Genomic DNA, 18669 nt, shown 5'->3' on the forward strand with positions numbered 1-18669 from the left:
GTGCCATGGAGCCATAGTGCCATGGAGCCATAATAGCTCGCTGCAGCCTCGAACTCCCAGGCTCAAGAAATCTTCCCACCTTAGCCTCTAGAGTAGTTAGGACTACAGGTGAGCTCCACCACGCCTAGCTAATTTTTTTTTTTTTCTGAAGAGACAAGGTCTTGCTATGTTACCCAGGCTGGTCTGAAATTCTTGGCCTCAAATGATCCTCCCACCTCAGCCTCCCAAAGTGCTGAGATTAAAGGCGTGAGTCACCAGGTCCAGTCTTTAAAATAGTTTTTAACATCACTTTTGACATCCACATTTACTAGATCTACAAGTTAGACTCCGTATGTCCCTGGTTTTTAAATAACTAGAAACAACCCTAATGAACGAACACCTTGGATGAGTGTAATTATTTAAGCATAAGCAAAATGACTTTATTTAAAACAGTAAGAGCCTGGTGATAGTAACTGCATAATAGAAAAGAAACGTGAACCATAGCACCCCTCAGCTGTTTCCGAGAGTAAACCCCACATGGAAAATTCCAGCCCATGTTGTTTTAAGGAAATACAGCATGACTGAAAACAAGTATGACAACTCGTACCACCTGACCTCAGCGTGGGGACCCAGGGAAGGCGCTGTCTTCCCTCCCCCTGGGTTGCCTCCCAGATTTTCCTTGAAGCACCCAGGGAGTTCTGTTCTTGAAAAAAAGATGGGGTTGGCACTTCCTTTGCCATGCTGGTACAAAGTTCACAGAGATGCTAATCTGATCCACCCTGGAACATTTCCTCCCTCAATAAAATTCTCTCTCCAAAGACAAAGCAAACAGTGATGAGGAATGAAAGAAACCAAGACGCCAGCGGTGGTCAAGGGCAGAGATAAGACAAAGTGCGTCAGAAAGCACGCTCTGAAAGAACATTCTGTCAGGGCCAGCACCTGACACACCCACGGTGTCACCGATGCCTGGAGCAGCCCTGGCAAGTCCCTGAGCTCCCTGTGGCTTGCTCCTTCCCTCTCCAGGCAAAGCATCACACTTCCCAGTATAATATTGAGGGGAACAAATGAAGAAAGTATGGGAAAGGAAAGGACTGTTAAAACTGGAAAGCCCTATTCTCGTATTCTCAATTTTTTTTTTTTTTTTTTTTTTTGAGACAGGGTCTTGTTCTGTTGCCCAGGTTGGAGTGCAGTAGCACAATCCCAGCCCACTGCAGTTTCAACCTTCCAGGCCCCGTCCTACCTCAGCCTCCTGAGTAGCTGAGACTACTGAAGCCTTACCAGGCCAAGCTAATTTTTAAAACTTTTTTGGAGAGATGGGATCTCGCTATGCTGCCCAGGTGGTCTTGAACTCCCAGCCTAAAGCAACCCTCCCACCTCAGCCTCCCAAGTACTGGAATTACAGAAGCAAGCCACTGCACCCGGCCATTCTCAATTTTTTAAAACATATACCACATTTTGATTTATGAAAATATCACAAATTTATTTAGTAACATTTCAAAAGGATGCTTTTTCCATTTCCAAATCTAAACTATTAAGTAAGCCTTTTCAAACTATATAATACCTAATACCCCCTCCCAAGATGCGGCAGTAACCCTGCCCACTAGGTAAGCTCCTGCTCTGCTGGCACCACCCCCCGACCCCCACAACCACATGCCCAGGTAAGGTGGTCTCCTGACCCCCCCCACTACAATGTGACACTTTCCTTTCTTTCTGTTTTCCTGCTCCCCATTTAACTCAAGACCATGGGACAGACCTTACTGGCTACATAAGCTACCATGAACAGAGCCACCAAACTACTAGAGCAGCCCAGAGTCCAAACTCAGATGCAAAGCTGTATTATTAAAAGGCCATCTGTACAAAGGTTTGATGAGTTTTTCATGAAAGGCAACCCTAAACTGGGCCCCCTGGGACCATCTACCATGCTTGTGGGAGAACCTCATCCTGGCTGCCTCCACCATGCTCTTGGGAGGACCCCACCCTGGCTGCCTCGAAGAAAGGAAATCAGGAAGTCCTCTTCCAGTAACCAGAGGAGACAGTCCACCTTGTGCCTCAATTAATCTACAGGAAAAGGAGTCCAATTATTGCATAATCAATTCAATTCTTAGGATGATCTAAGCAGATAATTCAAAGTCCTGCAGCTCTTGCCTGTCTTTTCTTTCTGCTTCCTGAAAACTGGGCAAGAATAATTCACTCAATGCACAGTGCCATGGTTAAGAATAAAATGTGTGGCCAGGCACAGTGGCTCATTCCTGTAATCCCAGCACTTTGGGAGGAAAGGCAGGTGGATCACTTGAGGTCAGAAGTTCAAGACCGCCTGACCAACATGGTGAAACCCCATCTCTTCTAAAAATACAAAAATTAGCCAGGCATGGTGGCAGGTATCTATAATCCCAGCTACTTGGGAGGCTGAGGCAGGAGAACCACTTGAGCCCGGGAGGCGGAAGTTGCAAGTGAGCTGAGATTGCACCACTGCACTCCAGCCAAAAGGACAGAGTGAGACGACTCCGTCTCAAATAAAAATAAAATAAAATAAAATATATGTGTGAATAATGCAGTTGGTAACCGCCTTGGGAACTACCTGCCAAAAAGAACACAAGACAGCAATATCTCACATAGAAACAGGATAGCTCTCAGCCTATGATGGCCTGGACTTTTCAAGCACAGGACAGAGCCATGACTAAGATCATCAGACACACAGAAATGGCAATGAAGTCTCCTGGTTCATCCAGGGACTCAGAAGGCTCTGTGCAAGATAGGCATTAATTTGGCCAAAACCAGCCCTCCTGGATGCTGGGTACCCTGGCCCTCCCAGCACTCCTGTTCCCCCTGACCTGACTAGGAATTAGCTCCTGGGATTCTGCTCTCCTGGTTCCACACCCCACATCCTTGTTTCCACTTATGCCCAATCATATACAGATCTGATTTCAAAAAGAAAGCCAACTTACAATGGAATATCATTCAGCTGTAAAAAGGAAGAACTTTCTGGCACCTGCTGCAATATGAGGGACCCCTGAAGACAGGATGCTGACTGTAATGAGCGGTCACCAAAGGACCAACACTGCTCGAGCCCACTGACATGAGGTGCCCAAGTAGGCAAATTCCTAGAGACAGAACGTGGATCCCACCTGGGATGGCTGGGGCTTGGGGAGAGCAGAGTGGGGAGTGAGTGTTTAATGGGTAGAGTTTCAGTTTGGGAAGATGAAAAAAGCTCTGGAGACAGATGGTGGTGATGGTTGTGCCATAATGCGAGTACACTTCATGCCACCAAACTGTACACTTAAAAGTGGTTAAGATGGTCAATTTTATGTATATTTTACAACAACACAAACTTTATCTTTTTAAGGAAATGAAGGAACATCTCTGTTTTGCAAGTTCTTTTGTTGTGTGTTGGTGGTAAGCAGGCCCATGCCTTGCCCTGGAATATCCCTGGCCCGGCTCAGCAGAAAGCATCCAAGGAATCTCATCTGAAACTGCGTGCCTTACCTTCACTCTCTTTACATACAGGAGGAGTCTTAACTGCTGAGACTCCTCCCCTTCTCTCCATACTGCCCACTTATACACCCACTCATGGTGTACGGAGCATTGATGACACGTCAAGCTCTGTCCTAAGCATCAGAGGGTCACAAGCATGACTCTCAGAGAAATTTTATTTCCATGAAGTAAAAGACAGACAAAAATCAATTCAAAGGATAGCTGGTGATGAGTGACTGCCAGGACGGAGAAGGCAGGTGACAGGGAGTCAGGGGAGGTGACATCTCAGCTGTCACCTAAATCACACTGCCCACAACGTCCCAAACAACTCATAACCACTCTCTCCCAGGAAGTCTCTACCCACTGAAGCCGGGTAATCTTTATAAAGCCTTGGGATTCTCTAGTCCATGTTAAGTTAAAATTAATAGCAACTCATCTCTCCTTCCAACCACAGTCAGCCACAGATATCTTTTGCCAAATAATAATGTAGTCCACCCATGAAATTATCTACCTATCTCTGCTTAGAAAAAAAGGAAAAAAACTTATCTTCAGCCCTCCTATGTCTCCCCATCCTGCTGTACAAGCAGCCAAACTCAAGTGAAGATATAAATCATTCGTGTAGGCCACTCTTCCTGTTCCCACCCGTGTCCTGGAGCCACCCAGGCCTTTCCTACAGTTCTTGTTTGCACTTTATCTGAGACTTGAAGCCCTGAGCAAGGGCCTTTGCTCAATGCTCAAGACACAATAAAATATTAACTATGGTGAGTCAATAACACAATGCAAGATGCCCAAGGAACTCCCAGAAGAGGTCTAAGGACCTAAATCAATACCCCCGGTCCATGATAGAAATACACTCAACAATTTTCGCTTCCTTAACCCAAGAAAAGTGCATTGAAAAAATAAATTCTTACTTAGGGGATGTTCTGTGGGCAAGAAGGCAGCAGAAAGTGATGCAACTGCAGACCTGCCTGAGGCAGAAATCACGCCCAGTGGGAACTAAAGGAAGCGGATCTCTGCTCAACAGAAAGAGGGTCTAGGAGTTAACCTGCTTAGGACTCCTGCACTGCTGGGAGGGGAAGAGCCAGAGAAGCCGGTGCAAACATCATGGCAGGTGATTTGGCAATAAATACAAAACGCATTAGAAACACACATCCTGGCCAGGCACGGTGGCTCACACCTATAATCCCAGCACTTTGGGAGGCAGAGATGGGAGGATCACCTGAGGTCAGAAGTTCAAGACCTGCCTCCACTAAAAATAAAAAATTAGCCGGGCATGCTGGTGGACGCATGTAATCCCAGCTACTCAGGAGGCTGAGGCAGAAGAATCGCTTGAACCCAGGAGATGGAGGCTGCAGTGAGCCGAGACTGCATGACTGCACTCCAGCCTGGGTGACAAAGTGAGACTCTGTCTCAAAAAAAAGAGAAACACACATCCCTTCCATGCAGCCATTCTTTAGGATGTGCTTTCCAAGGGTGCTTTCCTCTTGGGTCTTCCAAGCCCTCTGCCCACCTACACCTGTAATTCATGGTGCTATCTGCCTTCCCCTGGGCCCTGAAAAGCTAGGTGCAGGAAGATTGCCCCTCACACATTCAGGGCAGAATCCACAACACCAAGCATGTGTCTGGTACATGGCAGTCACCAAATATTTCAAATGAATGGAATTTAGGGATTGTTAAGTGTACTGAAAAGCTGAAGTGAATGGGTATTCACTTCTACTTTTAGAATAGTAAAAAATCAGGACCAATTAAGTATCCAATAAGGAATGGATGAGTAAATCAAGCTATAGCCACAGAATTGAATGCTGTGTGGCCATTAAGAACATGGTATGGCTGTGGTTACAAAGGGTATGGATGCAGGAACAGAGCAGAGATGTGGGCAACTCTCCAGAAGCCAACTTACAGGGGAGAAAAAAAAATACATCAAAAGCACCAAATCCACAAGAAATGTGAAAAAGAGGATCCTACTCCTTCACCTACCATGTCTCGTCTAGCGGGATACCAGTCCTCCTTGCTCTGTTCCCGTAACACAAGTTAAAGTCACACTATGTTAGTGCCAATATAACGTCTGGGACAACGACGCCCAAGTATGAGCAAGATGAGGGGAAGCAGCACTGCAAGCAAGCGAACACTTGACCGTAAAAGAAAATGAACAGATGAGAACAGAAGGCTCTAAAGAAGAGATTCTGTGCTAGAAGAGAATGAAACACTCAAGGAAGAAAACAAAATTCTCACAAATGTTTCATACTCCCAAACCACTGAAGAACATGGATTCAATAAAACAAGCGCTCACAGATGAACTAATAACAGATTAAAAAGATGTTGGAAACCTAACAAAATGAAATGAGGATCAAAACAACATGACAAAAAAATGAGTAGTAAGTTAAAAGAGGCAAAGTATGAAATATACTGTTGCAAACCAAATTATTAACTCAAAAGAACTATGAGCAGAATGGAGAGCACAGATGAAAAAGACGGATAAAAACAGAAATGAAAAACAGATGACAGCTATCTAACATAAAGTATCCTTGAAGTGGAAAAGTTAACAAACAAAATGTAAAATGCATCAAAAAATATAATACATACACAGAATGATGTAAGAAAATTTCCTAAAGTGATTAAAGAAACCAAGAATGATCTTGGTTTCTTTAATTCAAACCAAACTCTGCAGACTGCAAGTGCACACCATGTTCCCAAAAATGTAACACAATGTGTTCACAGTAGTTACAGATGTTAATCAAGTTACTAAACTTCAATGATAAAGCCAGAGTTATGTGCACAAAAAGCTTATTACCCACAAAGGAAAAAAAAATCAGTCCTGCCTGAGATTTCTCCCATTAGCCTAGCAAACACCGGAAGACCCTAGAACAACAGCGACCAACCTCTAGACAGGGATGTACAATCTTTTGGCTTCCCTAGACCACACTGAAAGAAGAATGATCTTGGGCCACACATAAAATATATTAACATTAACGATAGCTGATAAGCTTAAAAGAAAAAAAAATTTCATCTTTTTTTTTTTTGAGATGGAGTCTCACTCTGTTATCCAGGCTGGAGTGCAATGGCATGATCTCAACTTACTGCAACCTCCCTCCTGGCCTCAAGCAATTCTCCTGCCTCAGTCTCCCGAGTAGCTGGGATTACAGGCACCCAAGATCACACTCCGCTAATTTTTGTTTTTTTAGTAGAGACAGGGTCTAACCTCAGGTGATCTGCCTGCCTCGCACCCCCAAAGTGCTGGGATTAAAGGAGTGGGCCACCGTGCCCAGCAGAATTTCATCCTGTTTTAAAAAAGTTTACTAATTTGTTGTCTGAGCTGATGCTTACCTCATAAACTGGGCTGCATTCAAAGACCTCTTGGGCCGTATGCAGCCAGCGGGTCACAGGTTGGACAAGTTTGCTCTAAAGTGTAGCCTCAGACTATCACCCAGTGAAGGTGTCACTTGAGTCCAGAAACAAGGGGCAAATATTTGCAAATGTGAAAAAATATTCAGAAAACAGGACGCTGACATTATTGAGGGAAGAAAACAGGAATCCAGCCAAATAAGAGAGAAAAGATTCTGGATTGGGGCCAGGCGCAGTGGCTCACACCTGTAATCCCAGCACTTTCGGAGGCTGAGGTGGGAGGATTATCTGAGGTCAGGAGTTTGAGGCCAGCCAGACCAATATGGTAAAATCCCATCTCTACTAAAAATACAAAAAATTAGCCAGGCGTGGTAACGTATGCCTGTAATCCCAGCTATTTGGGAGGCTGAGGTAGGAATCACTTGAACCCGGGAGGTGGAGGATTCAGTAAGCCGAGATCACACCATTGACCCTGTCTCAAAAAAAAAAAAAAAAAAAAAAGATTCTGGACTGGGAAATCCATACTTAAGTAAAAGCATCAAATCAATGTAAATGAGAACTGAGCTAAACAACGGAAGTAACCTTACGTGACAGAATGCGAAGCACAATGTAAAACCAATAATAGAACTTTTTCAAATGAGAGACTGGGAAAGCAGGGAGAAGAATAAGAATGCTGGCACCCTTGACTCAGAGGGTGGGGAGCCAGTGAACACTATCAGACTTAAAACATTGTTTTTCAAAAGGCACAATTCTAACCTTATAATGCTTTCAAACATCTCTTCCCTTAACCTTACTTGAACCTTTTAGAACAAATCTCTCTTGTACTAAAGAAACATTTATTTGAAATTTAACATTTCTTTGGTTTCATTTCAGTTTATTTCCTTTTATTAAAATCAAGTAAATGTAATACTTTTGTTATAAAAGCACAGACGCACAAGTTGTATCTTTATAAAAGTACTTCTATCCATCTTTTCAACTATCTCTGTGTGTCTAAATGTCTTAGAAAGTTGCCTGGGCTGAAAAAAACCTCATAAAACTAGACGTTAGTTTGGGTGGTTGGGATTTGCGGAGATAGATACCTTCTTTGTATTTTTCAGTTAGCTGATTTCTTTGACACACTCCTCCCTCCTTTTTTTTTTTTTTTTTTTTTTTTTTTTGCAATGGAATCTTACTCTGTTGCCCAGGCTGGAGTGCAGCAGGTTCACTGCAACCTTGCCTCCCAGGTTCAAGCAATTCTCCTGTCTCAGCCTCCCAAGTAGCTGGGATTACAGGCACCCACCAACACACCTGGCTAATTTTTGTATTTTTAGTAGAGATGGGGTTTGACCATCTTGGCCAGGCTAGTCTTGAACTCCTGAGCTCGTGATCCACCTGCCTTAGCCTCCCAAAAGTGCTGGGATTACAGCCATGAGCCACTGCGCCTGGCCTCTTTTTTTAAGAAACGAGCTCTCCCTCTATTGCCCAGGCTCAAGTGCAGTGGCAGCATCACAGCTCACTGCAGCCTCAAACTCTTGGGTTCAAGCGATCCTCCTGCCTCAGCCTTTCTAGTAATTGAGACTACAGGTATGTGCCACCATGCCTAGCTAATTTTTAAATTTTTTGTGGAGATGCAGGTCCCACTCACTTTGTCGCCCAGACTGGTCTTGAACTCCTGGCTTCCAGTAATCCTCCCTCCTTGGCTTCCCAATGTACTGTGATTACAGGTGTGAGCCACCGTTCCCAGCCTGATTTCTTCCTACTGAGCATGCATCATCTTTGTCATTTTATGCAAATGCAGAATGATCTGTCTTAATTAAAAAGTAAAACAAACAAACAAACAAAAAAAACGGGCCAAGATGTTAACAGTGATTAGTTTTGGATGGTAGGATATGAATGTGAATTCTCTTCACACTTTCTTGCCCCTTCCAGGAAAAAGAATTCCAATGTTGGATGGGCATAGTGACTCATGCCTGCAATCCCAGCAACTCTGGAAGGCCAAGACAGGTGGATCACTGGAGGCCAGGAGTTCAAGGCCACCACCCTGGCCAACATAGTAAGACCCTGTCTCAATATAACAAAATTAAATTTAAATTTTTTTTTTTTATTTCAATGTTGCTAGAGAACATGTAGAGGTGATTTTGAAAGTTCAAGTATCTAATAAGGTGCTATAAGAAAACAAAATTTAAAAAAAACAAACCACCATGTATATATGTAGAAGGAAGGTTAGCCATGGGTAAAGGTTGCAGGTGATTATTTTTTCCTTCTTTCTTATCTACTTTTTCACTTCTGAAAGATAAGCATTTATTATTTGTGTTTAAAAAAAAAAGACATTTTGGTTTTGTTTTTTTAATACAACCGTCTTCTCAAGAAGTGATGATTCCTGGTTGAAGAGGAACCTGAGTGGTTAGACAGAGGACCAGGCAATGTCTGTGGGAGGAACAGAAACCCCTGTGGGAGAAGATGAACAGGTAGTTTCCACCTTCTCTCAGCCCCCAGCTGTCCAGTGACTCATTCTCTCATTGCAAAGGTGAACAAGGGGTGAAGACTGCCCTAGGTTAGACAGAGCCCTCAGAATCTGCCCACACATCACAAAGGAGAAGACTGCCCTGAGTCAGACACAGCCCTCAGAATCTGCCCCACACCATCACAATATGTGTACACATCCAGGAGTACATTTGTTAAGTCTGAAACAAGATTAGGAAGAAAATGGCTCGATCCGTTATCAGCAATATATGAGCACCAGGAAACACACCACTCGAAAGCCTGGCATGCCCAAGCTATGCTGCCCAAGATTACCACCTTTATGTGCTTTTGATGGTTAAAAAACAAAAAAAAGCAAAAAAGAAAAAATGGGAGGGAAAGCAGGGGTTGAGAGGGAGGGGCAGAAAGGAGCAGGGAGGAGACAGAAGGGGTAGGGAAGGAAGAGCAGGGCAGGGGAAGGGGGCAGAAGAAGAGGAGAGGAAGAAAGGAGAGGGAAGGGGAGTGGAGGGGAAGGGAATTAAGTTCCTAAAAGCAAATGAGGGGGCCACCCAAAGGGGTTACCTTCAAACTTCACTGACATGCAGATACTCAGCATGCTTAGACCTTAAGGTTTGGAGCATTCCAACTGGAACAAAACTCACCAGTGGCTATGGCCCAGTAAACGTCTGATCCATTCAGTAACTCACCACATGCTATGGGAGAATAAACCTGGGAGCCGGGAACTTGAAGCAGAATTCGGAATGGAGCGACTCGTGCATTGGAATCCAACACTGCATCCAGAGCGCCGACCAGGCGACCTTCAAAAGAAAAGAGAGGAAAGGGCACCTGTGAGCACAGGCTGGCCAGCTCCTCAGGTGTGTGAGGCAGTGGCCGCCGGCTGACTCCATACTGGGGTGGTAGAGACAGTTTCATATCCAGTTCTTTGACTCACCTCACAAAGCCTGAGCTCCATGGAGCCAAGGGCTCTGCATCTGCAGCAGGACCTGCCCTGAAGGCACACTCAAGACCCATTTGCTCAATCAGTGAAGAGGTGAATGAAGGGCCCCAAACCAGTCACCCAGCCTAGCTAAGGTGCTATGAACCAGTACAAAAATAAGCAGGGGCTCTGGAGTCAGACTGGCTAATGCAAATCCTGGCTCCACCACTTTCAAGCTGTGGGCCGTAGACAAATCACTTAACTTATCTGTGCCCTGGATTCCTTGTTGGTGAAATAAAATAAGCACAGTCTACCTACTTTGTTGGGTAATTGTGATAATTAATGAGTGAATGTATTTAATATTCAAAGTGCTTAAACTATTGCAAGCCCATAAAAAGTATTCTGTATCACCCATTATTATTATTTAATCATCATTATCCTCCTCTCCAATATGGTAGAATAATCCTGCCTGCTCCAGGGTACCGTGGGATGTAAATAAGATAACTAGCCGGGAGTGGTGGCTCACCCGTGTAATCCCAGGACTTTGGGAGGCCAAGGTAGAAGGATCACCTGAAGTCAGGAGTTTGCCCCATCTCTACTAAAAATACAAAAAATTAGCCAGCCATGGTGGCTGTAATCCCAGCTACTCAGGAGGCCAAGGCAGGAAAACTACTTGAACCCAGGAGGCGGAGGTAGCAGCGAGCAAAGATCACACCGTTGCACTCCAGCCTGGACAACAAGAGCAAAACTCCATATTAAAAAAGAAAAGAAAACCTATCAAAGTCCTTCACAGACTATAAAGCATGAAATGTGAGTGCAGGATTAGCATTTTGCTGTAATGAGTGGCATCAGAAATCAATGGCAGGCAAAAAACAACAACAAAGCAAAAAAAAAGGCATCCCAAGGGGTGCGATGGCTCATGTCTGTAATCCCAGCACTTTGAGAAGCGAAGGCAGATGAATCGCTTCAGTCCAGGAGTTTGAGACCAGCCTGGGCAATACAGTGAAACCTTATCTCTATAAAAAAATTAAAGAATTAGCTGGGCATGGTGGCAAGTGCCTGTAGTCCTAGCTACTCAGGAGGCTGAGGCGCAGGGATGGCTTGAGCTCAGGAGTTAAAGGCTGCAGTTAGCAGTGATGGTGCCACTGCACCCTACACCCTGGGAGACAGAGCAGGACCTCAGTTTCCAAAAAAAAAGGCATCCTGATCCTTGATTGCCTGGGAATCTAGGTGGCTAAGATGGCTGAGAAGATCAGGCACCTCAATTTACTTTACACATTACCCTTAACTAATGGGCCCTGAATAAGGGCCACAGCTGCCTGAGCAACTACTATGTCTATTTTTATATACTTTAACAACCTCAAGTATAAAGAAAAGTTGAATCATTAGGGAATAAGTTATTTACTTAACACCCCATTATATATTTCATACAAACACGGCATCCTTCTATATAACCATAGCACAACCATCAAATTCAGAACATTAATATTGATATGACCCTAATATCTAATCATAAGATCCCATTCAAATGTTGCCTAATGTCCCAATAAAGTCCTTTTGCTACAATGGATCCAGTTGATAGTCACATTCAGTTGACAAGTCTCTTTAGACCACGTAGGTCTGGAGAAGTCTTTAATTGACTCATGACCTTGACACTTTCGAAGCTTTACAGGCCAGTTTTTCTCGTAGCATGTCCCAAAGTCTGAGTTTGCCTGAGGCCGGGTCATGATTAAATAAAGGTTATAAATTTTTGGCAAGAATCACAGAAATGATGCTGTGTTTTCACCACATCCTATCAGGTAGCAGATGACCTCTACTTGTCCCAATTTGGTAACGTTCACTTTAATCACTTGACTCGAATAGGGGCTGCCAAGCTTCTGCACTATAAAGTAATTCCTTTTTCCTTTGTAATTAACGGTGTTGGGAACCAGCCCAACCCTGTGTGTGGGTGCCCCATATCCCGGCGGTGATGAGGGAGTGCAAAAAGGAAATAAAGACAAAGATAAAAGTAGAAGTTCACAGCATGGGTCCAGGGGTCCAAAGCACTCTCTCGTGGGGTGATCCTCATTGGCACTGAGCTCTGGGCTCCACATGCTTTTATTACGTGTATACACTTGTTAACTGAGGGGTGGCAGAGCAGAGAGGGATGATCAGGGGAGGACTAGAAATTATTGGGAGAGGCCTTGAAACTAAAGTGGGAAAGACAGCCAAGGGAGAGGGGTGTCGTCTGCAGTATTCAGTAGCAGATGTGATTCTTAGGCAAACGGAGAAACTGAGTTCTCCCTCCTGTTGCTATCAAGGTGCATTTGCATCAGAAGCATAGCAGATTAAGGTGCTACACCAAAGGATCACTGTGCTTTTGCAGACACAGAGCAATCAAAATTACTCCATATTCTGAGAACCTAGGCAGAGCCTGTGCAGTATCTCTGCCCTGCAAGGATTTTCCTCCTTGCAAGCTCCCATATGCAAAGACCCTCCTGGATCTTGTGAGCAGAGGTTGCCTCCCTTCTCAGAGATCTTACACAAGTCCTCTTTACCAGATCCGCATGCAGCCTCCATGTTGAGAAGGCATTCCTGGGACCAAAGCAGTATTTCCTGCTCTGCAACCACCCTGCGGTGTTCCATGGTTTTACAGTGCTCTCAGATGGTATTTACCTTAGGCCTCCTGTTGCTGCTTGATTTCTATTTTACTGCACCAGTATTTGATACAGCTTAGTTCAAGGCACAAACTTCAGTGTACAATAAGCAAAGCAAGCTTCTAACTGGTTAACTAGAATAACATAGGTCTGCCCCTGGCCATCTTGACCCACAAACCAGTATTCTGTGGAGATGTATTCTGAAGCCATGAAAATTTCCTGTTCCACATCAAATATTTCATTATTCACTTATTTATATCAGTATGGCCTCATGTTTTTCCGTTTTATTCAATGGGTTATAATCTATTTCTATCATATATTTTGATACTCTAATTGTTACAGGTTTGGCCAATGGCAACCCCTTCAAGCAGGCTTCTGTGTCCTTCAGATATGTCCCCATTGTTCTTCCTATTTTCTGGAACAACAAAATATTCCAACCTCATCTTGTAATTTCACTACTCTGGCCCTGGAATCAGCCATTTCTTCAAAAAACTCTGGTTTATTTAGTGAAGAATTGTATTTAAAAGCCAGCATATATCAATAAATTCAGGAGCTGTTTTTTCAAAAAGATCAACAAAATAGACCACTAGCCAGATTAATAAAAAAGAAAAGAGAGAATAATCAAATAGATGGAATAAAAAACGATAAAGGGAATATCACCACAGATTGCACAGAAATACAAACTATCATCAGAGATTGTTACAAACAACTCTATGCACATAAACTAGTAAAGCTGGAAGAAATTGATAAATTCCTGGACACTTGCATCCTCCCAAGCCTAAACCAGGAAGAAGTCAAAACCCTGAATAGACCAATAACAAGGGCAGAAGTTGAGGCAGCAATTAAGAGCCTATCACCCAAAGAAAGCCCAGGTCCAGATGGGTTCATAGCCAAATTCTACCAGACATACAAAGAAGAGCTGCTACCATTCCTTTTGAAACTATTCCAAGTAAACCAGAAAGAGGGAATCCTTCCCAAATCATTTTATGAGACCAACATCATCCTGATACCAAAACCCGGCAGAGACTCAGCAAGAAAAGAAAACTTCAGGCCAATATCCATGATGAACACAGATGCAAAAATCTTCAATAAAATACTGGCAAACCGAATGCAACAGCACATCAAAAAGCTTATCCACCACGATCAAGTAGGCTTCATCCCAGGGATGAAAGGCTGGTTCAACATACGCAAGTCTATAAATGTAATTCACCACATAAACAGAACCAAAGACAAAAACCACGTTTATCTCAATTGATGCAGAGAAGGCCTTTGACAAAATTCAACAGCGCTTTATGCTAAAAACCCTCAATAAACTAGGTATTGATGGAACGTATCTCAAAATAATAAAAGCTATTTACGACAAACCCACAGCCAATATCATACTGAATGGGCAAAAACTGGAAGCATTCCCTTTGAAATCTGGCACTAGACAACGATGGTCTCTCTCACCACTCCTATTCAATATAGTATTGGAAGTTCTAGCTGGAGCAATCAGGCAAGAAAAAGAAATAAAGGGTATTCAAATAGGAAAGGAGGAAGTCAAATTGTCTCTATTTGCAGACAACATGATTGTATATTTAGAAGACCCCATCGTCTCCGCCCAAAATCTCCTGAAACTGATAAGCAACTTCAGCAAAGTCTCAGGATACAAAATGAATGTACAAAAATCACAAGCATTCCTATATACCAATAACAGACTAAAAGACAGCCAAATCAAGAATGAACTGCCATTCACAATTGCTACAAAGAGAATAAAATACCTAGGAATACAACTAACAAGGAATGTAAAGGACCTCTTCAAGGAGAACTACAAACCACTGCTCAATGAAATCAGAGAGGACACAAACGGAGAAACATTCTATGCTCATGGTTAGGAAGAATCAATATGAAAATGGCCATACTGCCCAAAGTAATTTACAGATTCAATGCTATCCCCATCAAGCTACCAATGACCTTCTTCACAGAACTGGAAAAAAACACCTTAGACTTCATATGGAACCAAAAGAGAGCCAGCATAGTCAAGCCAATTCTAAGCAAAAAGAACAAAGCTGGAGGCATCACACTACCGGACTTGAAATTATACTACAAGGCTAACAGCATGGTACTGGTACCAAAACAAAAATATAGACCAATGGAACAGAACAGAGGCCTCAGAAGCAACGCCACAGATCTACAACCATCTGATCTTTGGCAAACCTGACAAAAACAAGCAATGGGGAAAGGATTCCCTGTTTAATAAATGGTGGTGGGAAAACTGGTTAGCCATGTGCAGAAAGCAGAAACTGGACCCCTTCCTGACACCTTACACTAAAATTAACTCCAGATGGATTAAAGCTTAAACATAAGACCTAACACAATAAAAACCCTAGAAGAAAATCTAGGCAAAACCATTCAGGACATAGGCGTACGCAAGGACTTCATGACCAAAACACCAAAAGCATTGGCAACAAAAGCCAAAATAGACAAATCGGACCTAATCAAACTCCACAGCTTCTACACAGCAAAAGAAACAGTCATTAGAGTGAATCGGCAACCAACAGAATGGGAAAAAATTTTTGCAATCTACCCATCTGACAAAGGGCTGATATCAAGAATCTACAAAGAACTAAAACAGATTTAGAAGAAAAAAACAAGCCCATTCAAAAGTGGGTGAAGGATATGAACAGACACTTTACAAAAGAAGACATACATGAGGCCAACAAACATATGAAAAAATGCTCATCATCACTGCTCATTAGAGAAATGCAAATCAAAACTACTTTGAGATACCATCTGATGCCAGTTCGAATGGTGATCATTAAAAAATCTGGCGATCATTAAAAAATCTGGAGACAACAGATGCTGGAGAGGATGTGGAGAAATAGGAACACTTTTACACTGTGGGTGGGAGTGTAAATTAGTTCAACCATCCTGGAAGACAGTGTGGCGATTCCTCAAGGACCTAGAAAAAGAAATTCCATTTGACCCAGCAATCCCATTACTGGGTATAAATCCAAAGGATTATACATCGTTCTACTATAAGGACACATGCACACAAAGGTTCATTGCGGCACTGTTTACAATAGCAAAGACCTGGAACCAACCCAAATGCCTGTCGATGATAGACTGGACAGGGAAAATATGGCACATATACACCATGGAATACTATGCAGCCATCAAAAACAATGAGTTCATGTCCTTTGTAGGGACATGGATGAACCTGGAAACCATCATTCTCAACAAACTGACAAGAACAGAAAATCAAACAGCGCATGTTCTCACTCATTGGTGGGTGTTGAACAATGAGAACACATGGACACAGGGAGGGGAGCATCACACACTGGGGTCTGTCGGGGGGAAATAGTGGAGGGACAGCGGGGGGTAGGGAGTCGGGGAGAGATAGCATGGAGAGAAATGCCAGATATAGGTGATGGGGAGGAAGGCAGCAAATCACACTGCCATGTGTGTACCTATGCAACAATCTTGCATGTTGTCCACATGTACCCCAAAACCTAAAATGCAATTAAAAAAAAGAATACTCAGGAATTAAAAAAAAAAAAAAAAGCCAGCATATGAAAGCCAGGTATGCTCATGCTAATGGGGTACTTCCACATCCCCTCAATGCACAGATCCAGGCAATATAAGTCTGTACATATATATGTGTGTACAGGTGACCCTTGAACAACACAGGTTTGAACTGTATGGGTCCACTAATACGTGGAGTTTCTTCCGTCTCTGCCACCTGAGACAGCAAGACCAACCCCTCCTCCTCTTCAGACTACTTAACATGAATATGATCATGAGGATCAAGATGTTTATGATGATCCCTTCTACTTAATGAACAGTAAATATATATTCTCTTCATTATAATTTTCTTAATAACCTTTTATCTTTCTTTATTGTAAGAGCACAGTATATAATACAAATAGCACACAAAAATGTGTTAACCAAATGTTTTATCAGTAAGGCTTCTAGTTAATAGTGGGTTATTAGCAGTAACACTTTTAGGGATCAAAAGTTATATGTGAGGATTTTTGACTGCATGGGGGTTGGCACCCCTAGCCCCAGCATTGTTCCAGGGTCAACTCTATATGCATTTACATACTTACATACACACATATTTGTTTACACATTTACATCAATTTGTATTTTCATACATATCTACACAGAGAAAAATGAGTTCACACTAATATCTCCAACTGCAACCCAATACCACAGAGTTCTCATTTCTTTCCATATTTGTAACCCCTTCTCCAACACCAAGTAAACTGGTTTCCATTATTCTGAAAAAAAATTTCTTAGCCAGGCGTGTGGCACATGCCTGCAGTCCTAGCTACTCAGGAGGCTGAGGCAGGAGGATTGCTTGAACCTGGGAGGCGAGGTTGCAGTAAGCTGAGATTGTACCACTGCATTCCAGCCTGGGCAACAGAACAAGAAAAAAAGAGACAGGCCGGGCGCGGTGGTGGCTCACGCCTGTAATCCTAGCACTTTGGGAGGCTGAGGTGGGTGGATCACCTGAGGTCAGGAGTTCAAGACCAGGCTGGCCATCACGGTAAAACCCCATCTTTAAAAAAAAAAAAAAAGAAAAGAAAAAAGAGACAGAGGCTCACTCTATTGCCCAAGCTGGAGTGTAGTGGCACAATCTCGGCTCACTGCAAACTTCGCCTCCCAGGTTGAACTGATCCTCCTGCATCAGCATCCCGAGTAGCTGGGACTACAGATGTGTGCCACCGCACCTGGCTAATTTTTGTATTTTTGGTAGAGATGGGGTTTCACCAATGTTGGCCAGGCTGGTCTTGAACATCAGACGTCAGATGATTCGCTTGCCTTGGCCTCCCAAAGTGCTAGGATTACAGCCATGAGCCACCACCCCTGGCTGATTGTCAAAATATTTACGTATCTGATCAGTCCTGTTGCTACCAATATCCCGTTCCCCAGCAGAGGCCCTCTTCACCCCATCCAGGGTACAACACACCCCACCCCTACAATCTCCTTAATCTGCCCACTCAATAACCCTCAGAAACAAAGGAAGAGCACTGGGCTTTTATAGCAAATACTCCTTAGGCTGCTCAGAATCCCTGCTTTCTTCCAGGTTTGCTCCCAAGTTCCAGATGACAAAGGGGGCCGGAAACCTGTCTATTGGATAAAGGGCCTGCCACTTTAATACAGAACCTTAGCCACCGCTCAGGGGAGCTCAGTGATTAGGAACAAGGGGTTAAAGCTGTGATGGCTCACACCTGGGATTGTGATGGCTCAACCCCACTTTGGGAGGCTGAGGAAGGCGGATCACCTGAGGTCAGGAGTTCCAGAGCAGCCTGACCAACATGGAGAAACCTCATCTCTATAAAAAAATACATATGCTTTCCAGCCTGGGCCTCGGACCCTACAGCCACTTAGATGTCGATGCCTAAGAAGAACCGGATTACCATTTATGAACTACTTTTTAAGGAGGGACTCATGGTGGCCAAGAAGGATGGCCAAGGCATGTCCACATGCCTAAGCAACTGGAGCTGGCAGACAAGAATGTGCCCAACCTTCATGTCATGAAGGACACGCAGTCTCTCAAGTCCCGAGACTACGTCAAGGAACAGTTTGCCTGGAGACATTTCTACTGGTACCTTACCAATGATGGTACCCAGTATCTCCATGATTACCTTCATCTGCCCCTGGAGACTGTGCCTGCCACCCTGCGCTGACGCTATCAGAGACAGGTAGGCCTCGGCCTAAAGGTCTGGAGTGTGGGCAACCTGCAAGACTCACAAGAGGGGAAGCCGACAGAGATACCTACAGATGGAGTGCTGTGCCACCTGGTGCTGACCAAAAAAGCCAAGGCGGGGGCTGGGTCAGCAACCAAATTCCAGTTTAGAGGCAGATTTGGTCGTAGAC

General features: G+C 43.7%; 1 protein-coding gene across 3 annotated transcripts in view; it reads right to left on the reverse strand.

The window, feature by feature from the left end:
* Nucleotides 1–18669, reverse strand: part of TBC1D8 (TBC1 domain family member 8) — a 132988-nt gene that overhangs the window by 63854 nt on the left and 50465 nt on the right. The window contains exon 2 of one of the 3 annotated variants that reach the window (XM_032255477.1): nucleotides 9939–10049. In XM_032255477.1, coding sequence (XP_032111368.1) covers nucleotides 9939–10049 — 111 coding nt within the window. Of the gene's footprint in view, nucleotides 1–9893; nucleotides 10050–18669 lie in introns of those variants that run through there. The other 2 variants (XM_032255476.1, XM_032255478.1) reach the window with 2 other exon arrangements.

Source organism: Sapajus apella, unplaced genomic scaffold (assembly GCF_009761245.1).
Source record: "Sapajus apella isolate SASKATOON/1434 unplaced genomic scaffold, GSC_monkey_1.0 scaffold89, whole genome shotgun sequence".
Classification (NCBI taxonomy): domain Eukaryota; kingdom Metazoa; phylum Chordata; class Mammalia; order Primates; family Cebidae; genus Sapajus; species Sapajus apella.